Source organism: Labrus mixtus, chromosome 4 (assembly GCF_963584025.1).
Source record: "Labrus mixtus chromosome 4, fLabMix1.1, whole genome shotgun sequence".
NCBI lineage: Eukaryota > Metazoa > Chordata > Actinopteri > Labriformes > Labridae > Labrus > Labrus mixtus.
The window spans coordinates 29,948,645-29,974,225 of record NC_083615.1 but is presented as its reverse complement, the minus strand read 5'-3'; the positions used below and the strand labels follow the sequence as shown (position 1 = coordinate 29,974,225).

General features: G+C 40.8%; 1 protein-coding gene across 1 annotated transcript in view; it reads left to right on the top strand.

The window, feature by feature from the left end:
• Positions 1–25,572, top strand: part of ppfibp2b (PPFIA binding protein 2b) — an 88,103-nt gene extending 62,531 nt beyond the window's left edge. Inside the window, exons 7-29 of the mRNA XM_061036833.1 lie at positions 4,421–4,648; positions 5,595–5,687; positions 6,635–6,763; positions 8,997–9,108; positions 11,057–11,118; positions 11,213–11,288; positions 11,512–11,594; positions 11,736–11,803; positions 11,885–11,950; positions 12,084–12,144; positions 12,398–12,445; positions 13,678–13,840; positions 15,915–15,947; positions 17,010–17,042; positions 17,914–18,049; positions 18,126–18,263; positions 20,059–20,209; positions 20,628–20,739; positions 20,818–20,906; positions 21,091–21,213; positions 21,439–21,564; positions 22,430–22,618; positions 24,547–25,572. Of these exons, the coding sequence (XP_060892816.1) occupies positions 4,421–4,648; positions 5,595–5,687; positions 6,635–6,763; positions 8,997–9,108; positions 11,057–11,118; positions 11,213–11,288; positions 11,512–11,594; positions 11,736–11,803; positions 11,885–11,950; positions 12,084–12,144; positions 12,398–12,445; positions 13,678–13,840; positions 15,915–15,947; positions 17,010–17,042; positions 17,914–18,049; positions 18,126–18,263; positions 20,059–20,209; positions 20,628–20,739; positions 20,818–20,906; positions 21,091–21,213; positions 21,439–21,564; positions 22,430–22,618; positions 24,547–24,786 (2,559 nt within the window). The 3' untranslated portion in view covers positions 24,787–25,572. The remainder of the gene's footprint in view (positions 1–4,420; positions 4,649–5,594; positions 5,688–6,634; positions 6,764–8,996; positions 9,109–11,056; positions 11,119–11,212; positions 11,289–11,511; positions 11,595–11,735; positions 11,804–11,884; positions 11,951–12,083; positions 12,145–12,397; positions 12,446–13,677; positions 13,841–15,914; positions 15,948–17,009; positions 17,043–17,913; positions 18,050–18,125; positions 18,264–20,058; positions 20,210–20,627; positions 20,740–20,817; positions 20,907–21,090; positions 21,214–21,438; positions 21,565–22,429; positions 22,619–24,546) is intronic.
• Positions 25,573–25,581: the final 9 nt, after the last annotated feature.

Below are 25,581 nucleotides of genomic sequence, written 5' to 3'. Positions count from 1 at the left end.
CAAACAGCTACATACATATATGTTTCTCACTAACTTCACACACACACACACACACACACACACACACACACACACACACACACACACACACACACACACACACAAACACACACACACACACACACACACACACACACACACACACACACACACACACACACACACACACACACACACACACACACACACACACACAAACACACACACACAAACACACACTTAAGAATGCTGCACACAAGCAGTAGACAGACAATGGTTGATTTGCCATGCTTGTCTTCAGTAGTTTCTTTGTGTAGACTTTGTTCATTGTTGTACCCAGCTGCTCCACACTGGCACCACAAGTTACAAACTCTACTTTAGTTTTATCCCTCTTTATTAGTGCCTTTGTATGTGTGTGGTTTTTATTTTCTGACAGCATCCAGGACCAATGGTCTTGCTTTGATTAAAAAAAAAAAAACACATACAGTACACACAGAGGCCTATTTTCTGCACCCATCAGTGAAACACACACACACACACACACACACACACACACACACACACACACATAGATGGAGCGTGATAAGCATCAGCGGAAGTAGACAGAGAGGGAGAGGTGGTGACAAGAAGGCTCGACATGCGGGAGAGGACCGAGGGGTGCGGGGAGAAATGGAAGAGAGGGAACGGTGGGACATGTTGAGAGACAGTGATGGACACATGAAAAGATAAGGAATGACAGGATGTTCTGTGGAAATATTGTTGTCTGTCCTGCAAGGCACACCACACAAAGTGAACATGCAGGACATTCACACTACAAATCCTGCAGGATGGAACTGTCAGGGACAACCGCCTCTGAAATCCTTAATGTGATCCGTCTCCTCCTGTAACATTTTCTACCACTGCAAAGCCAACATGCAACTGAGATTCTGATCCAAACAGAAAAGGGAAGGTTGTTTTATTTTAAGTACTTTTTGTCCAGGACTCTATTAAAAGAAATAGGTTGTAATGGGTAAAATCCTTGAATTGATCATTTTTAGTGTCTTGTTTCTGCTGTGTTTAGGAAAAAGATCTGCCATGAGTAAACTATAAATATTTGTAGTGCTGTTGTTTTGGCTTCCATGACCATACTACTACACAATAGTTTATTGTAAAACCTAGTGTAGTGTGACGTGGTGTTGTAGTCAAGACCAACTAAACCAAGTCCAGAGAGTATAGAGACCAAGACCAACCAGGACTTTGAGGAATAGAGTCTCAGTCAAAGACAAAGGAAGGGAGAAAATGAGTCAGTCCAACCACCCCTATTCACACACTGGATAGGCACAATAGGCCCTCCTTATATTGTTCTGAGGGATATTCTAATAAAAATATCAAAGGAAATCATCAAAAATACATTTAAAAAAAACACCAAGATTGAATTTACTTTCTGGACATTCAACCACATTAAGCAGTTGATTGCCTTACCATAATACAATTGGTTTCTGAAACAAATCAGGGACGAGCTAACAGAGCTGAAAACCAACAAGCACTGGGGTCTGATGACTTGATGGTAAAAATGTGATAACAACTATGTTTTCAAACTCATTATTACCGGTCTTCAGGTAATGTACTGTGCCATCATGGCCAGGCAGAGCAACTTTTTTTTTTTAATTTGCCAGTTTTCTGTTCTTTTTTGCGACAAAGTAAGGTAGTGAGAGCATGACGAAAACACTAACCCAACAGAAAACATTATATTTGCATGTGCAGGTCCACATCAGCAAAGAGATAAGGCTGACTGAAACCAGTGAGACTAGTTTAACACAAACCAGAATTTACATACAAGAACTTTAAAAAGGCAGCCATTAACAGTTTCAAATGTAGAAATAAGTCGAGTTAACAGTTGAACTGATGCTTTAAATCAGACAATGCAGAGGCAGTGTAGTGCTTTCACATCTTTCTGTGTTTTGACTGTTCTCAAAATAAAATCCTGTTTTTGTTGGAGAATGAGTAAAAATCAAGTTCCATGAAGAGGCGGAGAAAATGGGTCTTGAAAATGGTGATGGCGCAGGTAGCGTAGTGGTTAGTAAGCGCGCCCCATATATGGAGGCTGTGGCCCTCACTGCCTGGGTTCTGGTCCTACCTGTGGCTTCTTTCCCCTCTCTCTCTCTCTCCCTGGTTTCCTGCTCTGTCCACTGCCCTGTCTCTACAATGAAGGCACAAAAGGCCCAAAAATAAAATCTAAAAAATAAAAAAGGCTATTGTACCAAGACCCAGTATCTTGTGTACTTCAACTACTAACAGTAATGATAACTAACATCAGCACGCTATCAGTCTCACAGTGATAGGCAGTATAGTGGATATATTCTTATATATAGTGTTGCCATGCTAGAATTTGCTAATGGGCATGAAAGACAAAGTTGTTAGTTTTTCAGGTTTTTCCTTTACTGACCAACAAACATTAGCCTCCCCAAAGCCTGAGCATGATGTCAGCCAGCCACTGTCTTTAATTGTTACCATATGCGTCCATGCTAAAGTGGAGGATCAAGTGCAATAAGTAAAGTTTGAAAACAAATTAGGGATGATATTTGGTTACAGTTTAACATTTCTTTTTAGGTGTGAATTACAATATTCATTTTTTTGTGTACTCTTCTTCATAGTCAGACTTTGACAGATCTTTTACGACTCAAGGGAACTTCCAAACTGGTCTGATCCTCACATATTCTTTACCTTTAGTCTGATTGTCAGCTGTTCTCTGGGTGTGTATATCTTTGTTGGTAGCCTCAACAACTAAAACTCAAAATCAGTTGTGCCTCTGGTGTCTAACAGAGCTGTTTAAACCTTGACAAGTTGATGCTAAGTTGGTGTAGTAATAAGATACAGTGTCTAATGTTATGCACATGCATTGTACCTAAATCCAAAATATCCGATGTACTGATGTACAGAGGTGGTGTTTGTCTTTGTTCTCGTTACGATGGCAACTGACACGTCTACATTTTTTGTCAGCAAATTGAGTGTGTGTGTGAGTGTGTGTGTGTGTTTGTGTGTGTGTGTGTGTGTGTGTGTGTGTGTGTGTGTGTGTGTGTGTGAGTGTGTGTGTGTGTTTGTGTGTGTGTGTGAGTGTGTGTGTGTGTGTGTGTGTGTGTGTGTGTGTGTGTGTGTGTGTGTGTGTGTGTGTGTGTGTGTGAGTGTGTGTGTGTGTGTGTGTGTGTGTGTGAGTGTGTGTGTGTGTGTGTGTGTGTGTGTGTGTGTGTGTGTGTGTGTGTGTGGTGAGTAACAGCTGCAAGGCTCCGGTCGGCTGGCAGGAGGAATGACAGGCATCCATGCTGAGCGTTCCTGAGGGCCAAACACGTTCACCTCAGGAAACCAGTCCAACACCAAACACATACTCACTGCTGTCTGCTGAACTCTTTGAATCACTAAAACAGCTTTTCAGGAACAAGGTGTTTCAATGGCTGACCATGCACTTTGTCATTTATTTAACAAGCTGTAAGAAGGTTTCATAATAAGCCCTGGAAAGTTTCTAGGTTACAGACATGATGGTATGTTTCACATACACATTTAAAGTGTGTTCTTCTGTCACTTGATGTCTGTGTTTACTCTCTGTCTGTCTGAAGTACGTCTCTTCCTGTCCTGATCTGTTGCTCTTCTGGGTTTTGATCCTGTTTCAGGGTGTTTCTGTAACAACAAGACTTTTTCAGTGATCCACTGAAGGACGGGTCACATCAGTGAATGTTCTTTGTAAAAGAATAATCATAACAACAATAGTGCACCGTTCCATTCAAAAGAGTTTGTGTAGTTTTTTTTAAACTGACAAAGATGTTGATCTGTGAGCTTCTGAGTGTGACAAACAACAAGCCCCATAAAACTTTAGCTCCATCTCCACAAAACTAATCACAGAAGCTGTGATACTGTACAAGCTGCAAGGTGTGACAAAGCATTGAGAAAACATAAGATGCCGTGTTCAGTCAAAAACACATGCTGAGTTTTACGCTGCAGGTTGTCTCTCCTGCACCTCTGCATGTCGGGTCATCACTCACAATGCCCTACCTATATCTCTTTGTTGACATGTTTGTTATTAGGGGGAAGCAGACTTTTGATTCCTCAGAAGTGTTCTAACTGCAACATGTTTTTCCTCTTAATATAAGATTATTCTAACCCCTCCTCATCCACAAATTCAATAATGTCTTGAAAACAGCATTTTCTCTCCTGGAATCATTTTTGCAATTGATTACTATAAAATCTGTTGATCACATTTTTGTTTGTTTTCTTTATTGTTTAGTCAGTTAGTCGTCCCGAATACTGACTAGATTAACAGAGAACTTTATGTCTGTTCCTCCTCTCCTCTCCTCTCCTCTGCTCTCCTCTCCTTACAACTTATTGTATGTCTTCCTCTTCTTTTCTCATTCTCACCACTTCATCTCCTTCACTGCCCTTCATTTGTCCTCCATGGTTCCATCCCTTCCAGTGTGTGGTTAACTTCATCAGTGAGCTCCAGGAGCAGATGTGCAAGTTTCAGGAGGAGATCAGCACTCGTATCCAGGAGAAACGAGCCCTGGAGGAGAGGGAGTCCCAGCAGGGGGAGCCCAGTGGCAGCCAAGCCCAGGGCCACAGCCCGCAGGTCAGGTCAGCTGGCTCAGACCGGAGCCCGTCTGGCTCTGATGTCCGGATCCACAATGGAGGACAGACTGTACACGTAGGGAGACTTGATGGATGAATTCTTCCCCTCCCTCCCCCATCATTACTTCTCTCCTTCCCTTCTCCTCTTTTAACCAGTCCACAAACCACCCGGTATTTGGATCTTTCCACAGAATCAAACTAACAGCCTCTCTTGTAGTGTATCTGTGTGTTTACTGCAGGATTCTGGGGTCTTGCACTACTCTGGTTCTTGCAGATATGGAGACTTTTGAATGGTGTTCCAAATACTTCAATGTCTTTGAGGGGTCAGTGTTATTAAAGCCGAGTGAGTAATAAGAAGAAGGAGTATGGCCTACAATACTGTAGATGCTAGAGTATAGCTACTTAGAAACAGCTTTCTATCTTAACCCCTCAAGTGTTTGAAGTATTTGTAAAAACACATTTCAGCCTCGATCATGATTTTCTCTTAATGAATCCTCTCAAATTGTATTCTGAGCAGGCTTTTGGGTTTATATTTGATCTGATGTGGTTTACTTGCATGACAATGGTTCCTCCCTCAACTAACAATGTTTACCTTTGTCTGTTTCCTCCTACACTGACCAGGTGGATGGGTCATGTAACTGTAATCATATGTAATGCTGTGGGCTATGGAGATGTGCGGCTTGCAGAAGTACAGCTTGTTCGGCTGTCACTCTTGATCTGGGTCCTGAGGTTCATCCTTTTCCTGGTTGTTGATAACTGCACGCAGTTTCAGGAGGATGGTGTTTCTTATATTAACCACTGCTCTGTCCAGCCCTGCAGACCTTTATAACTGCACTGAATGTGAACCCCATGTTTGAATACTCTCCCATATATACAAAGCATGTGTGCAGTGGGGTGATGTTGACAACTCTGACATTTTGTTGGGATTTAGGTTATACCAATATGAATGGTTTTCCAGTAGGTGAACTCAACCACTTGACTGTTTGACCACTAAAGAGAGGCTGTGTTTTGTTTTGCTGCAGGATTTGATACAAGAAGTGAGGCAACTGAAGAGCAAAGTGGAGGAGCTGGAGGGAGAGAAGGGCCAGTATGAGAGGAAACTGAGAGGCACAAAGGTATCTCTATGAACTGGTTGCACATACAGAATGTAACACGTAAATTATAAATTGTGTGTTTTACAACTAGCCTCTGTTGGAAAAGAACTACAGTATAGTTTTAATTGAATCTGTGTTAGAGATTCCCACCCTGTCTGGATGGAAAAGTGACAGAGTTTGTAATGTGCAATGTACTGAGCATATCCATGACATCGCTACAGTCTTTGCCACTACTTCAAAATTCTGCATAAAAATAACAAATTGTGTGCTTCACTCAAGCAATCAATCAAGCAGTCTTTATTTGTGTAATGCCGATTCATAACAAATGTTATCTCAAGACACTTTGAATTCCTTTTTTACGTCTGGACTGTACTCTTTATTATATTCTTTAAAAAGCCCCAAAGGTAATCCACCATGAGCACAGCACTAAGCAACATTTCGCTAAGAAAAAAACTGTGTTGTGTAACATACATGTAGTCAGTGGTGGCTCAAACACTCATTCCATTGACCTTCAGCTGGAACACAAAGCTCAGAAGAAATGTCATGACTGGAGGGATAAACTGAGTAATTACAGGAACATAAAGTGAGGCAATACTACAGTATAATACTATGCATTCATATTGCATAATGCCATACTGTTCATTTGTCATATAGATTTTTGGAACATTAAAAAAAGTCATGAATAGGAAAAGGAGCAGCATGCTTTGAGTTAAAGATCCTTTGATAAACAAAGAAGTGTCTTCTGACATAATATTTGTCATTGGTTGATTTAAAGGAGGTCAAACTGCCATTGCTTTCTCTGCTTACAGTGCTTCCTTCCTCCTCTCCCTCCTTCACTCTGAATCTGTATCCCCTCTGCTTCCTCTCCACTAACCCTTCTCTGCATCTCGCTCTCTTCACCTTTTTTCCGCTCAACTCCAAATCCCCCCCCTGTCATTACTCTCTTCCTGTGTCTCTGCTCTCTCTAGCTCTCCATCTCTTATTCTCTCCATGTGTGTTACCAGTCGCTCATGACCCAGCTGTCCAGCCTCAAGCTGACTGTGGAGCACACACAGCTGGAGAAGCAGCACTGGGAGGAGCGCTGGCGCGGCGCACAGGTGCCTCCTCTTTCTCTGTCTCATCCTCATCTGCTGCCTCTTGTCGCTCGTTTTTCTCTGCGTTTGTTCCCAGTCACTGAATAGATACTTAGTCTCTTTGCTAATGCTCTGCCTCCCTCTGCCCCTCCTTCCCCAACATTGTTGTCCTGTTGCCTCTTCGCCTTCTCCTTTCTTTTTTTCTTTTGCTGTGCTTGCAGTTTTTATTTCCTCACTGTTCCTGATCCTTTGTGTTTAGGTTCTGTTTGTCATATGACAGCTAAACAATTTATTGAAATCACTTCCTGTGAAAAAGCGCCTGTATATACATCAACATTTCATCATTTTTCAGACTCTTTTCTGCCTTATTTCAGGTCCTCAAATCACAATGAATCTAAAAACTGCATTTCCCAGGGAGCACTATATGTGTGTAACAGTCTGACCTGTTTGCTATTTCATCAGGAACTGTCTAAAAACATTCATTTACAACAATTTGAGCCTGGGTCCAAACACCAACTTTGGACACCCCTGTGTCTACCAGTTATCAGGTCAAACCAACAGGTGTTGCAGCGATGGAAGCGGGCAAGCGAACTTGTTCAGATATATCTGATTCTACATGACCTAAAAAGCCTCTGCATGTTTCTAATAAGCTCCATGAGCAGAAACACTGTAAAACTAGGATCAGTTTTGGAGATGCTTTTGAAAAATGGAGAGAGGTTAGAACACAGAGAGGTCTGAAGACAGATGCAGAGCTGGATAAACACTGAAGCTTCAGTGTCCACCACATGGCATCCCACATGTGCACAGACTCTTTGGAAGAGGAGGGGGGGGAGACAGATCTCTACACATTTTTTAATTTGCACTACAGTACCAATTTTAAACGCTTCCTGTCAGAGTTACATATTGCTCCTTTAACTACACTGCTGGCTGGGATCATTTACTCTCACCTATTCATTGTTGAAGTTCAAAATTTAGGCTAATACTTGCTGCATGTGTGAACACAAACAGACAGATTTTGCAATCCCATTTCACCCAGGATTTTTTCTGAAAGCCAACTAGAAAATTTTCCACACTTAGTCGGGTGAGCAAATGTACATCAGGAAAAAATCACCTCAAACAATTGGGAGGGGGTGATGATGTTTATATCCTGCGACAGGGGCATGACCATAGACTGTTTAGTGTGCAAACAATGCAATCTTGGACATAATGAAACTGCTCCGTTATGTTTTCTCTCTCTCAACAGGATGTTCTTCTCTGCTCTTTTGTTGACATTATTAATAGGTCAAACTCTCAAAAAACTCTCATCAGAGTGTTGGACTCTGTTGCTTCGTACACGACCTCTGCATTGTTCTTTTTATGTTATGTCAGGAAGATTTCAGGAGCAGCCTGCCTGAATTTTTCTAGATGTGAAAACCTTACTAGATATAGTTTTTACTGCTCTCTCTTCAAGTCTGCTCCCAAACTGAATCATCACAGTGACAACCCAAACAGGCAGTAAAGTGCTACCATTAACAAACTCAAATATTTAATTTAGGTTATATTAAAATCTAATATGGATTTGATAACTCTTCACTCTCGGGTAGGCTTCAAGGCGACTTCAGCACACAGACTTTTATTGTGAGGCAGCTGCAGGAAGTGTTAAGTTTGAATTTATAGCGATTGTAAACATGACTGTGTGCACACCTGTTGTTTGACACCTGTTGTGTGCAAGTTGCAACTGTGCTACTTCACTAGCTGTGTCTCTTTATTTATTATGAATGTTTGTATCAACAACTGAGATTAGGTTGGTTGTCCAAAATAAATCTAGCACTCTGTTTTCCAAAACTCAAAGAAGGCAATTTGTACAATATCCTTCTTACAACATGGTAGTAATGTGTAGCTCAACAAGCTGAGTTATTACACGATGACCTAGCCCTCCTTGTTTGGGTGATGGACATCAGCTCCACGTGATCCTGGTGTACAGATCTATGGTTTTGAAATATACACTTCCAATCGTCAGCAGCTTACAAAACCCTCTAAATCAAAACAAATGGTTTGACTAAAATCCCCACCTCTTTTATTTTTAAATGTACATGTGGCATGCAACATCAACATGCATACAAAGTCTACATTCTGAGACTCATCATCCAGTAAACCAGAACTAATATTCTGCTTATCTAGAGAACTCTGCCAGTCCCCTAAACCCCTTTTCCACTTGTAGATATCCAGTGACCTGGAAGACTGACATATCAGATGCATCCTCTGTCTTCCTCCACAGGCAGAAATCGCAGAGCTCCAGCAGATCCTTTCATCCAAAGACACTGAAATCGAATGCCTGCAGACCCAGCTGCTGACCAGAGGTGGCACAGCCAATGACAACGCAGAGAGAGGTACACGCAGCTGACAGTCAGACCAGTCACTTTAGATTTAAATGTGTCAGTGCGGATGTGTGCGAGCCAGCGATATGCATGTCTGTCAACTCTGATTACTGTAACATCTAATCAACATGTCCCTCTCTCCTCTGCTGAATACTTAACTCCTTTGACTCTCTGCTGGCCTCTGCTGTAGAGGAGGTGTATATCAAGCATCTGATTAACAAATGTAAGGCATGGTGGGCTGTCCTTTTGGGTCCAATTTTCAACCAAACTTCCCTGCTCTTAATATTTAAATATAGAAATATATTCTCCTGTTTTCTTGTCTCAAGATGTGTAACTCTCTGATTCTCTGATTCTGTCTTAAATCTTAACAAATATGCAGCATCAAAACTGTAAGTGCTAACTTCCTTTGTTAAAGATAATGGGTCTCTCTTCTTTGGGAAGCAGAATGTTTGGTTTAAAATCGGACTACAGCGTCACTTTCAGTTTGTGTTGGTTGTATTTAACATTCCAGCTTCACTTGACAAAAGTGTTATAAGACTCAACATCCTTTCAAAACCTCTGGCTAGCAGAGCAACATGTCATATAAATACTTAAAGGGTATTATTGTGATTATACCATAGCTACTTGAAACCATGATTACCATGATGTGAAATAAAATCAAGTCATTCTGTTCTTAAAAAGCTAATTTTATGTTTTGCGTCAAGTATTATAAATACCAGGATTTTTGGAATCTGTAGAAAAACAAATGTAGGGTTTGGCTCTTCATCATCAAACAGCTCCAGATCCTTTCATTGATGTTATTGAAATGTTGTCTCCAGGTGAGATAATGTTGGTGCTCTCTCTCACTCAGGCAGCATCCCTCTGTTACAGACACATTAAAAAAACAGTCGGACGCTCTATAATCCTCTCTACCTTACCAGCTGTAGTGTAGCTAACTTCATTTAGAAATCCTCTCATGCTTTAATATTAACAGGTTTTTTTTAGGTATACATGCTGCACTAGCTCCAAGCTTTGTAGCCAAAGCGATGCTGTCTTTATCTGCAGTTTTATAATGGTGCAACATGCAAATATAAACCTTCGTCATACATTAGGTGTTGGGTTAAACTTCCTGGTTATTATTACTTTTAGCCAGTCACAATTAAGAATTCTCAGTGGCTGTGATATCAGCTTGTTTAAACCTCTATGTACGTCAGTGTTGGCAAACATTTTAGCTTTTTTTCATGATTGCAATCTTCTAAAAGAGTAAGGGTGGACTTTACAGAGATAGAGTTAAGATTATGGTGAGTAAAATTGATGCTTCACAAGCCAACATATCCTGACATTAAGTCCTAAAATATTGGTCAAGCTAAAGAAATACTGCTACCTAACATTTCCCACAATGCATCAAATATCATCATTTTGCCTTTCCTACATGATAAAATGTATTTAGTTTTTTCTTTGAAATATTGTAATCTATGCTTTGGCTATAATAACATAAATGACAAGACAAGGACATAATGGATTAATTGTTCCAGACCTAGAGAAGCTCTTTTTACAGCTTGTATTATAATTTTAAATAGTTTTCTTTGACCTTCATGTGTAAAATGAGAATTTACCCTTTAAGATAAGTATTTGTGTTTGAAAGGATATTGAATGACATCAGGCATAGGTTTGTGTTGTGTTTGTTTGTTAAAGTCTTATCTGTATACATTTGGTATTTGATGTACATAAGAAGATGGTCATTGTTTTATTTAACACAGTTCAAAGCATCATGAGCTGCAGGCTTTGTCCCAGGTTATGGTGTCTGCACAGTCACGCTGTCAGTGTGTGTTTGTTTTGCTTGTTTATTCATATTAGCATGGATGTCATGACTGTCGCCAACATTACATCAGGCAACCATCAGATTCCCTAAATGAACAAGACATGAAGTTACCGTGAGTCCAAGTGAATACATTTCATAACTTTCTTTTTTCTTTGTTAGACCAAGAATACCAGAGGTTAAAGGTCGGGATGGAGTCTTTGTTAGCTTCAAATGATGAAAAGGTAAATTAAAGTTTCCTTTACTGAACAGCTGGAGATCTGTTCAGATAGAAAAAGGTACCTTGTTTTTATTTGTTTTATATTTTCCTGCAAACAGGACAGACGTATTGAGGAGCTGACCGTTCTACTTGGTCAGTACAGAAAGATGAGGGATGTCATGGCACTCACACAGGGTAAGAATGACATCCTTTTCTTTGTCTGTGTCGGTTCTCGGTCATCCAGGTCATGGTACATTTGAAGGTTGATCCAAAGGCAACAGGACGTGGATGAAGATCCACGTCCCTCCAAGTCCAGTTGCCTTTGGAAGCTTCCAATTTCCTGAAATTATTTTTTTAGAAAGGTGACAGACCAGTCCAGTCACCTTTTTGTCCCTGTTCTGTTTTTTCTACCAACCAGGGAGTAGTGAAGAGGAGCTGAGCGGTAGTTTGGGACTCAGAGCCATCACACACAAAGCACACTCTGATATCCTCAGGTCAGAGGTAAGATGATAATGTGTGAAATCTCTTTTTTTTACAACAATCCTCACTCCAGATTCAGTCCCAGAAATCTCTTTCCCAAAAACACACAGAGTCATTACCTAAAGAACTTTAAAGAAACAAATGTGTTTTGTCTATTCACAGATATCATCCAGAGGATCTTCTCCACTTATGTTATCCTCGTCTCCGTACCAGAGAGAGCTGGACTTTAGGTATTCTCTTTTAAAAGCACAGGAACATACACACAAACACATGTTGTGACTTGATCACTTAACCCTTTGTTTGTGTTGTAGTATGCAGAACCCTTTGGACATATCCCTGGTGTCTGCTGGGGATCCAAGCTTCTTTAATGGCTCGTGGTAAATACATGTTTGTCTTTTCTTTTTGGTGACTTCAGTTGCATTAAAGTGTGAGCTGTCCTCAACACGGTGCAGACTCTATGAGGGCAGAGCCTTTCCTCTTTTTGTAATTCTACACTCCTTTATTCCTCAGGCATCAGCGCAGGTTGCTCTCCAGCAGTCTGGAAGAGCTGCAGAGTGGATCCTTACAGAAGGTTTGTTGATGCAAATATCATATCTTTTGGTTTTTCTTATTACTGTCATCGAATACAAATATAAATATAATGTCATTCAAAATGCTTCATCTGCTGTTGCTGATTAACATGCATGCTAACTTTGTTTTTCCCCCAAATAAACTCTGATGTTCTTTAATCTGGTGAGTGAGTGCTAACCTGCTAATTCTGGGATGTATGTGTGTGTTTGTGTGTGTTTGTTCTCTCTTCTCTCCGTTGTCTGTCTCGGCTATAGGCTGTACAGATCCAGCCAGTAGAAACAGAATCAGACGTAGGGGCAGAGGTACTGATCTTCTCTATAACCTAATACAACCTAACCTTTCTCTAAACCCCCGGAAAAAAACCACAAACACTTTCTACACGTGTGCATTATTGTTCTCAGTTTAGAAGGGGAGGGGTCCACTTGTTTTGAATTCAGTGTTCAGTATTCTGTTTTTCTTCTGTTACTTTAGCAAAGCTTGCATGCATGCATGTGGTATGCAAGGATTAATGGGACATTATTTGGCTTATTTAATTGCAGTTAAAATATTCAGTTATACAAAAAAATAAATGAGCAGAGGGAGATTTACATTTATTGTATTCACTTTGTGCATATTAGGAATTATCTCAAAATATTTTCTTATAAAAAAAAAATATTCTGGATGGAAAGAAATCCTCCTCTCGTTATTTGTCTTATGCTGGCCCCTGACACTATTCAATCATTTTGGGGGTCCAAGCTTGATGGTAACACTTAAATATGGCTCTTGTAACATGTTGTAAGCCTTTCTGTTTTATAGAAGTCAAAGTGATGTAATGCTCCGGGTGCACTTTGAGCTCCCGTTCTCTGTGTGACATCAAAGTTCACGGCTTGATTTTTCCCTCTGAGGGGAAAAAAAAAAGACTCCTACGCGTTCACAGACACACACTTATCCACACACATATTCTTAGCTTGACAGATCATGCTGCACACATAGACACACACATAGTCATACTGTGTTTATACACACACACACACACACACACACACACACACACACACACACACACACACACATAAAGGGCCAAGACCCACCTGAAGTGGCTGTCAGAAGTGCTCTGCGTCATGGATTCCTCCCAGCTGTTTCCTTTTGCTGGCCTTTCTCCTCTTATTTCTTGGGAGCCCCGGTGACTTTGATGCCTGCTCAGATATCAGACTTTCCAAAGGACACGTGTTACGTAACAGAGTAGAAGAGCAAACTCTCTCATCTAACCTTATGTAGATAAATATGATGCTTTATTTACATGCAGATAAAACATGAAATACTATAATATACATCTCTAAAAGCACTCAGTTTCAGTGTATTTAAGCTCTGAGTTCCCATAGGGAGAACAATGTGTCCCACTTGAATTAAAGGAATAAATCTTGGTAGTTTTACTGGAAGTTTTGAGGAGAACACACAGAAAAAGTAACAGATAGTCTTGCTTTCATACATTGTTCAGAGTCTGCACACCACTCACAAAAAGGTTACAGTTGTTTTAATTTGATGTACTCTGCAGAGTCCACACATGGAGCTGAGTAAGTACCAGACTCTGCCTGGGAAGCTGAGTAAAAGGAGCAAACTGAGGGCTGAGCTGAACGGTGACGGAGAGGAGGACGATCAGTATTTATCACCCGTCCAGCTCTCTCCTGTCCCTAACCACGACCAGGAACACAGACTCGGTGAGTTTCTACAGCACTTTAAACCTGATGTATATCATCTGCTGCTCCTGGCACACTCACTATCTGGATTAGTATTTCTGATGGCTAATTGTTTCAATAAAATACACTAACAGAAAAATATATTTATTATGTGTAATAAGTGGATTAAGTTCTCCATTGCTGCTCCCATCCTCTGGAACTCTCTCCCTAAAAACATCAGAGACTCCCCCACACTCACTTCCTACAAGAAATCCCTCAAAACTCACCTTTTCATCACCGCCTACAACCACTGACTCTCATCCTCTTCCCTCGACACTACTTCTGTGTTGTATTGTTCTCTTAGTTTTTGCTTTGTTTTTTGAGTATTTAGAAAAGTGCTATATAAATCTAATTTATCATTATGATTGTTATTATTATTATTATTATTCTTATTATTATGTGTGAGCACATTCATTTTTAAGTGGCACTTTCAGCGTATTAAAGAAAACTTGTTGAGTTCAACAAATTTCTTGAACGCAGGAGTTTCTGTTAGTGCTGTAATAAGAAAACCTTGTACAATCTTGGATAATTTGCCAAAGGGAGAGACATAGTGGTTTGATTAAAGAAGTCAAATCTCTTACTCTAAATTAACTTGGGTTTGCCAAATACAATCAATCATCTTTATTTGTACAGCGCCAATTCATAACAAATGTTATCTCAATGCAGGTCTACTCTTTATCATGTTAGAGAACACAGGAAACAGAAATCTATTCATGGATAATGAACAGCTGAGATGAATGTGTAAAATGGTGAGGTACGGTAACTTTATTTGTGCTTTATGTAGATTTGATTACACTGAGTGAGTCAGCCTCCTTTTACATACAAACAACAGGACAGGACAAAACATGATAAAATGACAACAGTGCTCAATACTAAAGAGAAGGGGCATTCAATTCTCCAAATCATCATCTGGCCAGTTTCTATTTGCATTTGTGAATATAAGGCTTCTATGTGTGTCAGTGGGACTTTTCTCAGGCCATTCCCAGACTGCAAGAATTTGATCATCTCTGAGTTACCGTGCTGCTCAAACCGGTAATGTTGTCATGTTAAGGTGATGGTTCACACACTTTACAACTGATCTCAGACCAGGTGAACTGAGTATAAAATTCATTTAGTTCATGACCTCATTGAAATAACATAACATTTATAACCAGGAGATCTTCTGAAAGTAACAGTTGAACAGATTCCTGCCACCAGACAATAATACATGTTTCATGTTTTATGTACACATAATGTTAGTTGGATTATTTATTAGTGTTGTCTATGTATTGTGTTTTTCTGCAGACAGATTTCCCTGTGGGGACATTAAAGAAACCATTGACCTTTGACCTTTGAAAAATTAAGAGTTATAATAATAAAACCCAGTATGTTGGGTACTCTTGTTTGTGTTTTGACAAACTTTAATTAGAAGTCAATCTTTGTTGTGAATGACAATTAAAAAGGGCAGAACATGCAGATTTTACTCGTGGTAAGAGTACATTCTGACACCAGCTGAATAATAAATCAGTTAAATAACCCCAAATCCTAACAAAAGTTATCCTATTACATCTAACATAAAGTGCAGGTCTAGATCATACTCTTTATAATAGGATTCACAGAGACAGGCACTTTGCACACTTCAAGCAGGCTGAAAACTTCAGTAGGACCAGACTCGTGTGAGCCATCTTCCCGACCACCTTTGCAGAGAAAGGGGAATATAGAGGGATCATTTAGCTCCCAGAAAACATCTCAAATCAAATTAGAAAGTTGTAGGATAACAAATATGAATATATGCACGAGACCACAAAGACACATTCCTTTGCTGCTGTTTCCCTCATAAATGAACATCCACTCACTTCTGGCATTTAGACTCAAACTGAAACTGTTTGCATGGAAAATGTAATGTATGTCTCTAAGTGAACCTTTAATGAAGCTAATAACCCAATACAATAATAATCCTTTTCCATCTAACTTTGCTTCAACTGCTTGGTTCTCTGTGCCCTTCCTCCCTCTCTCTCCCCCTCTCGTCTGCTTTGCTGCTGGATTGCTCTTTTCTCTGTTTGTGCTCTGGCTGCAGTTCGCTGCAGGAGTGCCAGTGCTCCGGCTTTAGGTACTGTATGCTCACACAGAAATCCAAATGTCATCACAGGATATATACCCTTTCAGAAGGACTGAGTCACTCTGCTAATGTTGTTTTGCTCCGACTCTAAGGTCACATAAACAAGTTTCTTCTGACAAACACAATATTCACAGCAGCTTTCCTGCAAATAAAACACGAGTGTCCCTGTCACTGCCCAAACCTCCGAGGTGAGCAGAGTCAGTGTGAGTAACTGTTTTGACCAAGGATCAAGCTACTCCAAAGCCGGGATTATTAGGACTCCCTCATGACTCAGAGAGCTGTCGAAAGATAATGCCTGACTTTCTCGCATCAGCACTCCCTGATACTCACAAACTCTTAAAGCAAACAGGCATATAAGCACACAGCCACCCATGTATCATCCCACACTTATCCAGAGCTTAAAGCAGGAGGCCTATCAGAGACTGAGAGGGCGAGGAGTGCAAGCTTAAGGATGTGTGCGCTTCAATGAGCTTAGACATCAAAAGTAAACAAACAAGGATGCAACCTGACACCCCCCCCCCCCCCTTTTGGCTCTCATTGCCTTCTGCAGCACTTACTCTCTGACTATCTGAGGCTCAGCACATGCAGCTGAGAAAGATGAAGAAGAGCAAGTGTTCAAAGCACAGGTGTCAAATGATGCACTTGATAATACAGAATTATTTACTGATGTGATGAGGTGTTTGTTCTGGCACCGCCTTGGTTAAACTTCAGCCTGGCCGGGGCCTTAAAGAGGGTGTTTCAGGTTTAAGAAGAAAAAAAAAAAAATAGGTGTGGGATGACCTCATTCAGGCGACTTCTTCTCATATGTAGCTTGTAAAGGCTAACAAAGAGCCACTTAGTCTTGATATCTGTTGACAATGTTTGAACAAAGCAGACTTAATCCTGTCTAAGTTTCTCCAGCAGCCTGAGGCTTGTTAATATGCATGTTGCTCCTTTACACATTTGACATGTATAAAACACTTAATTTAGATACACAGAGGCTGTAACTAACGCCTGTTTCTGCTCTCTGTCTTCTTGGCTCTCTTCTCACTTCACTAACCTCCTCTGCCTCAGGATCACCTGGGAAACACGAGCTCTATGATGTTGGTGGGTATCGGGTCTGAAGCGCAGTGTGTAACTCTGCTACCATCCTGTCTCGATCAGCGAGCGTGGCATGAGATGTGTAAATAATAGAACTTACCCCGTGTGTAAAGGCAGCAGATGATTCCTTGTAGTCTTTATTATAGTTTATAATGTATGATTTATTGCAGTTTAAATGCTTAGAGAATGAAAACTGTTTTCTCTAAATAATAAAGTATAATTCTATGACACTATGAGACTGGGACAGGTCAGCAGTTGCTTCTTAAAATGTATTTCTACTGATCTGCAACTCAATAAGGAAATTGTTGCATCTGCACTTGCTGATTTATTCAGACAATAAGCAGATGAAAAAAGAAAAGACATACTCTATTTGCATATTAACAAGTCCATCGCACATTAGCAACATCAGCCTTTATAAAATGTTTTCCTTTCCAGCTCATCCAATATTTATATTTTCCCACTCTGATTTGTCTCCAACAACTCATGAGGAGTATATCTTAAACTTCTTATCTTTAATGTTGACTGTCTGCTGTTCGGGGGCTGACAAGTATTGAGCAGAGTTCAGGTCATCTCACTAGAAGAGCAAAACTCAAAACAAACTTTATCAATATGTCTTAACAAAACCCCTTTTTACAATGGAAAAGATATTTGATTCACTGTTTAGTGCAGCTTTAAAATCATAGAAGCTATATATTCATGATTAGCCTTGTACAACATATGTGTTCAGAAACACGTCTAAATCTAAAAACCTGATCTAAAGCGCTGCTTCTTACTTTGATTTGGTGTCACACACACAGATTTACTCGGCTCTATCATTTCTCCACACTTAGCTGAACCTGTGCATCAGTGAAAGTATTCCTCTCTTTGTTTCAAGCAGAGCGTCCAGAGAAGCTGGGGGAGAGTGTTCTCTCAGACCAGTCCCCTCTGTCCTCTGGAGTGGACTCAGGACAGCAGTCCCCGGTCTCACCAGAACACCGCAAGAATCACAGAGGCATTAAGAAACTCTGGGGAAAGTAAGATTTAAAGATCAACATTTGGAAACGTGCTGCACAGAATTCTAACATTAACAACATGAACTTCATTCTTCAGTGTTGTGTCTGTCCACAGGATCCGTCGCAGCCAGTCAGGTAGTCCCTCCCAGGGTCATGACCCCGAGCTCGGAGAGTTCAAGAGGGGAGGCTTCAGAGCTACAGCTGGACCAAGACTGGCCCGTTCAGGACACACACGGTACAAAGAGACAGCTATACTCACACACATACTTCATATTTTCACATCCTGGTGTGCAAAAAATCTCAAAGGGCCAGGCGGATAGACACTCTACAAAAGATATGTTTCCGATTCCTGCTAAGCTCTTATTCTAGCAACTGAATGGCCAAACCAACGGCTCTGATCTTATATCTCTTTAAAACACAATGAGAATGTACAAGAGCTTTGACAGCCTAAACTGTGCACTTCCCTTCATGTGATGTAATGTAGATTGTGATACCTTGTACATAGAGCTCAAACCTGTAAGAATGAATGTTTTTGGCAGAATCTTGTTTTAGTTGAAGCAAAAGCATAACATGTAGAGGTGGGAGTCCCCACGATACGATATTATCGGGATACTCGAGACACGATACAATTCTTAACATTTTGCGATATGCTGAGAATTGCCATACAATATATTGCTATTAAGCTTTTTAACTGCATATTATGTCCACTACACTAAACTAAATCAAGAACCGTTTTGTCAGTTCATCTCACTTCAGTCTTTTTATTTGTATTTTAGTCTGACTGAACTTTAACATGAATTCTTAAGGTCTTAATATATGATTTTCCACACTTAAATGTAATATAAATCAAGTATATCCTCTGAAAATAACTCTGTGAGTCATGACTGTCTACAATGGGTGTAACACCCGAGTCCCACTGTCTGTGATGTTTTCAGAGTTTTCAGAGTCCTATCTTCACTTTGTTTACATCGCCCGGACGGCCGGCTGACTCCTCCCCTCGTGTATAAAAGTTGTTTAATTGAGGGACTAGAGAAAAGAAGAATAACATACTGTACTCACTGCTTAACTGTGTTTCTAGATCACGCTCATTTCAGGTAAATTTACATGCAGTGTGACGATACAAGCATAATAAAGATCGCTAGCATTAGCATATAAAGCCTTTAAGAATGCAACTTGTTCAAAATGAATTGTGCAACCCCTTGAGCAGTTAAAATATCATATCTAAAATGTCGATACTTGGCCGCCATGAGACAATATACTGTAGTATCGCCACACAAAATATCTTGATACTATACCTTATACGAGTTTTACACCTCTAATAACATGTATAACTTACATACATTAAATGATTGTATAGATATGAATAATTTAAAGCTCCTCTGAGGAACTTTCTGTTTCTATTTTGGCGCCCAGTGTGGACAAAGTAGTACCTCTAGTCGCTGATTTGTTTCCTGTACATGTGCAAGAGGTGTTAACTGATGACGTCTGAGTTAATCACACTCATGTGATACCTTCACCGCAGCCGTCATTAAATGCATTGAAAATAAGTATATAGAAGTAATTAAACTGTAGTGCTGATGGCCTAGCGGTTATGTCCCGCCCCATGTACAGAGGCTGCGGCTGTGGGTTTGAATCCGACCTCTGGCTTTTGCTGCATGTCATCCCCTACGCTCTCCTCCCAACATTTCTCTCCTCATCTAATTAATGCAAAAAGGCCCAAACAATAAGTTAAAATAATAATAATAACAATAATTACACTTGTTAATTTGTTTTTGTATATTTGTATTTCAGTATGTTTCATAACCAGCTTCAAACTTTGAACAGGAGCTTCAAAGAAACCTCAGGAAAAGACTTTATAAGCAAACAAAACATCTAGACACTGAGGGACCACAGCCACAATTTCACATTTTTAACAGTAACAGAACCAAATGTTGGCTTTTTCTTTTACACATGACTTCAAAATGATCCAGAGCCCACCTTTATAAAATCAAACTCTCATTTAAAACATGTTTCTGTCTCTCTTTTTTTAGAGACATTAAGATGCCTTTTTCTAAGTGGAGCACAGAGCAGGTGTGTGACTGGCTGGAGGAAATGGGACTCGGCCAGTACAGCATACTCGCTCACCACTGGGTCACCAGTGGTCAGACTCTGCAGTCTGCCAGCCTGCCGGACCTGGAGAGGGTACATACACACACATACACACACACACAAACACACACACACACACATACACACACACACACACACACACACACATAGACACCAACTACTCTGTATGAAGAATGTTTCATAGATGATGCAGGTTAGGTATATATCTTTTTATCAGTTTTACCTGACATGATCATTTTCCATTGATGTTCTTCAGTTCCACCTGTCTGTTCGGTGTAGCTGTGTGTCTGTCTATTTGGTATTCAGCAACGCCTGTCATCACTTCTCAACCTGCTTGTTAGTTTTGCCTTCCACACTGTGACAAACCTTTTCTGTCCCTCATCATCAATGTGTTTCTCACTCTCAGGTGAACCTGTAATGTAATCTGTAAGATGAAAGAATCTTTTTAAAAAAATGAAGCAAGTCTGTTCTCTCACTTTGACTCCTTCAGGAGCTGGCAATGAAGAACACGCTCCACAGGAAGAAGCTTCAGCTCGCCATCAAGACGCTCAGCAGCAAGCATCCTGAGAAGTCTGCAGAGCTAGACTACATCTGGGTCACTCGTACGTTCTGAAAGAGAAACATTAACAGACAGAGCTTTAATCCTGTATAAAATCTGTATTTTTTTTTCTGTTCCAAAGGTTGGCTGGATGACATCGGCCTCCCTCAGTACAAGGACCAGTTTAATGATGGGAGGGTGGATGGGCAGATGCTGCAGTATCTGACTGTGGTGAGTAATAATCGATGATGTGTTTTAAAGTTCAGATAGGGTTTATTCAACGCCAGACAAGTAAAGCAATAAGGAAGCTGTACTTTTCAGGATAAATATTCTAATTGAAAGGACTAAATATGCAGACACTTTCTTTATCTCTTAATGTCATGGCCCTCACCTCTCTGTCTTCTCCACATCTCAGAATGACTTGTTAGTCCTAAAAGTAACCAGCCAGCTGCATCACCTCAGCATCAAGTGTGCCATTCATGTTCTCCATGTCAACAAGTTCCACCCTAACTGCCTCAAACGCAGGCCCAACAATGAGGTAAGCACAGGAGATGTGTGTGTGAGTTTATCTACTTTTGCTCTTTCCACACAAAATGAAACTCTGTATTTATTTTGTAAGAAACATTCTGTTGGTGTATAATCCAACATGTCTTCATACTAAGACACAATAAAAAACATTTTCCGAATTCCAAACATGTTCCAAACTATCAGATGGTTTAAGTGTGTGTGTGTGCATGTGTGTGTGTATGCACCTCTTTTCCAGAACCAGTTCTCTCCCAGCGAGGTGGTCCAGTGGTCCAACCACAGAGTCATGGAGTGGCTGAGATCTGTGGATCTGGCAGAGTACGCACCAAACCTGAGAGGCAGTGGTGTTCATGGAGGGCTGATAGTGAGTAATAAGACAATTTCCATCTCTTTAGATTATCAATAAATTAATCCTTTAGGAGCAAAGATGTCACATATTTGCTGGTGCAGCTTCTTAAATGTAAAAATAACTACTTTTTGTTCACTAGCAAGGACCACGCCACAACAGTATTAGTTTGAACATTTAATGTGAATTGTAAGATATATTGACAGATGTATGTGTATGAGAGGGGTGTAGGTGTGAGATGGCCGTCGTCTTTCAGGCTGGTCTGGGAGGTTGATCGGGCGAGCGAGAGACTCAGAGTGGGGGTTCCGTCTCGGGTATGGATCTACCCGAACTGATTACAGCCCCAGACTGTACCTGACATGAGAGAGACGAGGGAGAGGTGTGTGTCGAGATGGATGGGAAGGGATGAGGAAGGAGGGAAGGGATGAGGGGGGAGGGACGGGATGAGGAAGGAGTGTGAATGGATGAGGAAGGAGGGAAGGGATGAGGAAGGAGTGTGAATGGATGAGGAAGGAGGGAAGGGATGAGGAAGGAGGGAAGGGATGAGGGAGTAGGAGGGAAGGGATGAGGAAGGAGTGTGAATGGATGAGGAAGGAGGGAAGGGATGAGGGGGGAGGGAGGGAAGGGATGAGGAAGGAGGGAAGGGATGAGAAAGGAGGGTGAATGGATGAGAAGGAGGGAAGGGAGGGTGGGTAGAAGGATCTGAGACAAACGGGGTGTGGTCAGGTGACCAGGTGTTAAGTAGGCTGTCAGGTAATTGGAGGTGTGGTTTTACTTTATGACGTTAACTTAAAGATCTTTAGGTTCCTGGATTGATTAACAATAAAAAGAATCTGCAGGTTTAATAAAAACAATAAAGAAAGCATCTTGTGTTTCCGCATAGATACTGGAGCCTCGGTTCAACTCGGACACGATGGCCATGCTGCTGAACATCCCTACTCAGAAAACACTGCTGAGACGCCATTTAGCCACCAACTTCAACAACCTGGTGGGAGTACAAGCTCAGCAGGAGAAGAGGGAGTACATGGAGGCACCGGGGTACACACCGCTCAGTATAACAGCTAAAGTCAAGGTAAGACGTTACAAGCACAGACATCAATATGCAGGTTCAGATAGAAAAGGAAGAACTCACAGGCAACAATGCTGCAAAGAGGACACATACAGCTACAGTGCTGCGTCGTGCATATAGATGAGAGAAAGCACCTTAATCTGAGGTGAAACCCCGGTGTGTCAGCTCACTTTAAGCTCTGAGCCTTTCTATGTGTTTAAGAATGTGAGAGCAGAGAAAACCCAGACAGCTCTGCTCCTCCTCTCAGAGGCAGCCCCGCTCTAAGTCCCTCTGTGCTCTGAGGATGAGAAATGGAAGAATAATCCATCCTGAATCACACTGCACACTCTCTAATGACCCATTCATGACCTTGGACTCTTCTTAGGGCTGTATTTTCTGAAGCTACTCTGTGACTTGTTCATACATTTGTGGATGATTGTGAGGAAAAGAAATTCAAGGAAGTCTTAAAAAAACTGTGGATCTTAAAAATATTCTCTCAGTGAGTTTGTGAGTATGGTAAAGTGCTTTGTGAGAACCTCACAGTGGCTTTAGTCAGCAGGAGCAAACATGCTGTGGACACATTTCTATAAGCTGCTTTCTGGCTGTTGCCTGGTATCACTTCTTACTCAAATGCATTGAGAGCAAGACTAAAGCATCTATACTACATACAACAAATGTGATGTTTAGAAGAGACAACAAACCAACTTATTCTATCACTTGTCCTGTTTATCATTGTTAGGGGAAACAGATGGCTTCATATACTCTGGGCAGGAACTGAGCAACATGCTGTTCACCTGATGAACTATTCTCCAACATTGAGAGAAGAGAATCATCTCACTCTAAAGCAGTGTTTTAATACTTCAGCCCAGGACTTTGACTCGAGTCATGACTCCACTTTGACTCACCCATTGATGACTCGGACTTAGACTTGGACAACATAATTTATAATAAATGAGAGTTTGGCTCTGTGATTAACAAGATCAGCCTCCACACACACATACCTAGCTACATATAAACAAGAATTCTTACAGATAATGGAGGATTAAAGCTCAGCTTAGAAGAATTGAATATAATTCAATACCCCACCCGGTTGCTCCCTATCCCTCTTCCTGCATTTTATCCCATCTCTCCCCCTATCCCCTTCCAAACCTGGTGCAGTCTAGGCCTGTGAAGGCTGTTTCATCATGAGTCGGGGATCCGGCTGAAGATTTCTACCTTTTAATAAGACAGTTTTTTCTTACCACTGTAACTTTTGCTGCTTTGCTAAAGTGCTCATGATGGATAGGCCGGATCTTTGTAACATAACAATAAGTAAGGTCTTTTATCTGCTTTTTGTAACATAACAATAAGTAAGGTCTTTTACCTGATTTTTGTAACATAACAATGAGTAAGGTCTTTTACCTGATTTTTGTAACATAACAATGAGTAAGGTCTTTTACCTGATTTTTTTAACATAACAAAGAGTAAGGTCTTTTACCTGATTTTTGTAAAGTGTCTCGAGATAACACTTGTTATGAGTTGACGCTATACAAATAAAAATTGATTGAATTGATTGATTGAATAAATTAATGAATGAAAGTGGAGAAGTGAAGCTTATCTTCTAACGGCTCAGCTTAAGGATTAGACTCGTAGTGAGACTCAGGTAATGGGCACTCCACTCCGACTCTGATTCTTCTTCGATGACTCGGACTCGACTTGGACTTGAGCACTGGGAACTCAAGGCTTGAATGGGACTTGAGGTCTGGTGACTCGACCACAACACTGTTCTAAAGCTGATAAAAGCTCCACTATGCCACAACAGCAGTGAATGCAGTCCACAAGACTGATCCAGTAAACAGCAAAGATGTGGGACCAAGAACAGTTGATCATTTATTTTCAATCCAGTGAGCTGTGTTTCTATTTATCATTTTAACAAGTCACACCCTTCCCTTTTTTATTTCTTATCATTGCAGCCGAAGAAGTTGGGTCTGTCTAACTTGACTCACCTCAGGAGGAGAAGGCCGGATGAGTCCACAGACTACGTTTGTCCCATCCAGTCGTCCTCGCCACAGTCAGGACAGTCTGCGGCTAACGGTGTACAGGTTCGGCCGTACGCTGGCTTTAGAGGCCTGAGTCCCATTCTGGACCGAGAGCCCGACCGCCCCAGAGACCAGGTGGGGCACGATGACAGCAGAGCCGATCCATCTCCATGACAACAGCTTCAAGAACATTATGGCAATACTGTGTTGACACGCTTCCCATAAGCCAATGGGCTCTGCTACTACTCTGCTTCCTTTGCTTGTGACCCATAATCCTTCAGCACATCCTCTCCCTGCTCCTCTAAACCCCGCTCATCAGCCCCACCCCGTGCCTTATGAGTGAAAAGATTCAGAGACGCCTCGATAACCCTTCTGTCAGTCACTGCTGCTGGTCATGAAGGGTGTACTGAGAACGTGAATCTAAACACATGAAGTATTTTAATTGTGATTCCTGTCAGATGTTTAACTGACCCGACCTCAAACCTGTGCCATGATCTAAGTTATCATGAGAGAACACAGCCTCTCTCTGGACTCCACTTCCTGTGACATCACTTCCTTTGATCCATACAGTCAAATATGGATACCTGTTGTTGTACAGTATTAAATATTTGTTCTAACATTTGTGCAAAATCATTAGAGGATTTTATATGCGTGTCAGTCTTTGATTTTCCATTTTAAAAGAGTTCTGTCTCATGGTTGAGATGAACTTGTGCAATATTTGCATCTTATTAAGGAGGGTTTTTATTTAATATTTATGTTATTGCAGAAGAAAGGATGATATAGCATGTTTGAACATGAGGTGATGATTTTGTACTGTTATTTTCATATTTACAGTATTGCTGTAATAGTATTTTTATAGTTAAGAAAACCCTGCTCCTCTTCAGGAAGCTTTGTGCTCTTGATAATGTAAAAAAAAGATTTATCGAAACATTTAATAAACAAAATCATATGTGTGTTAAATGGATTTCT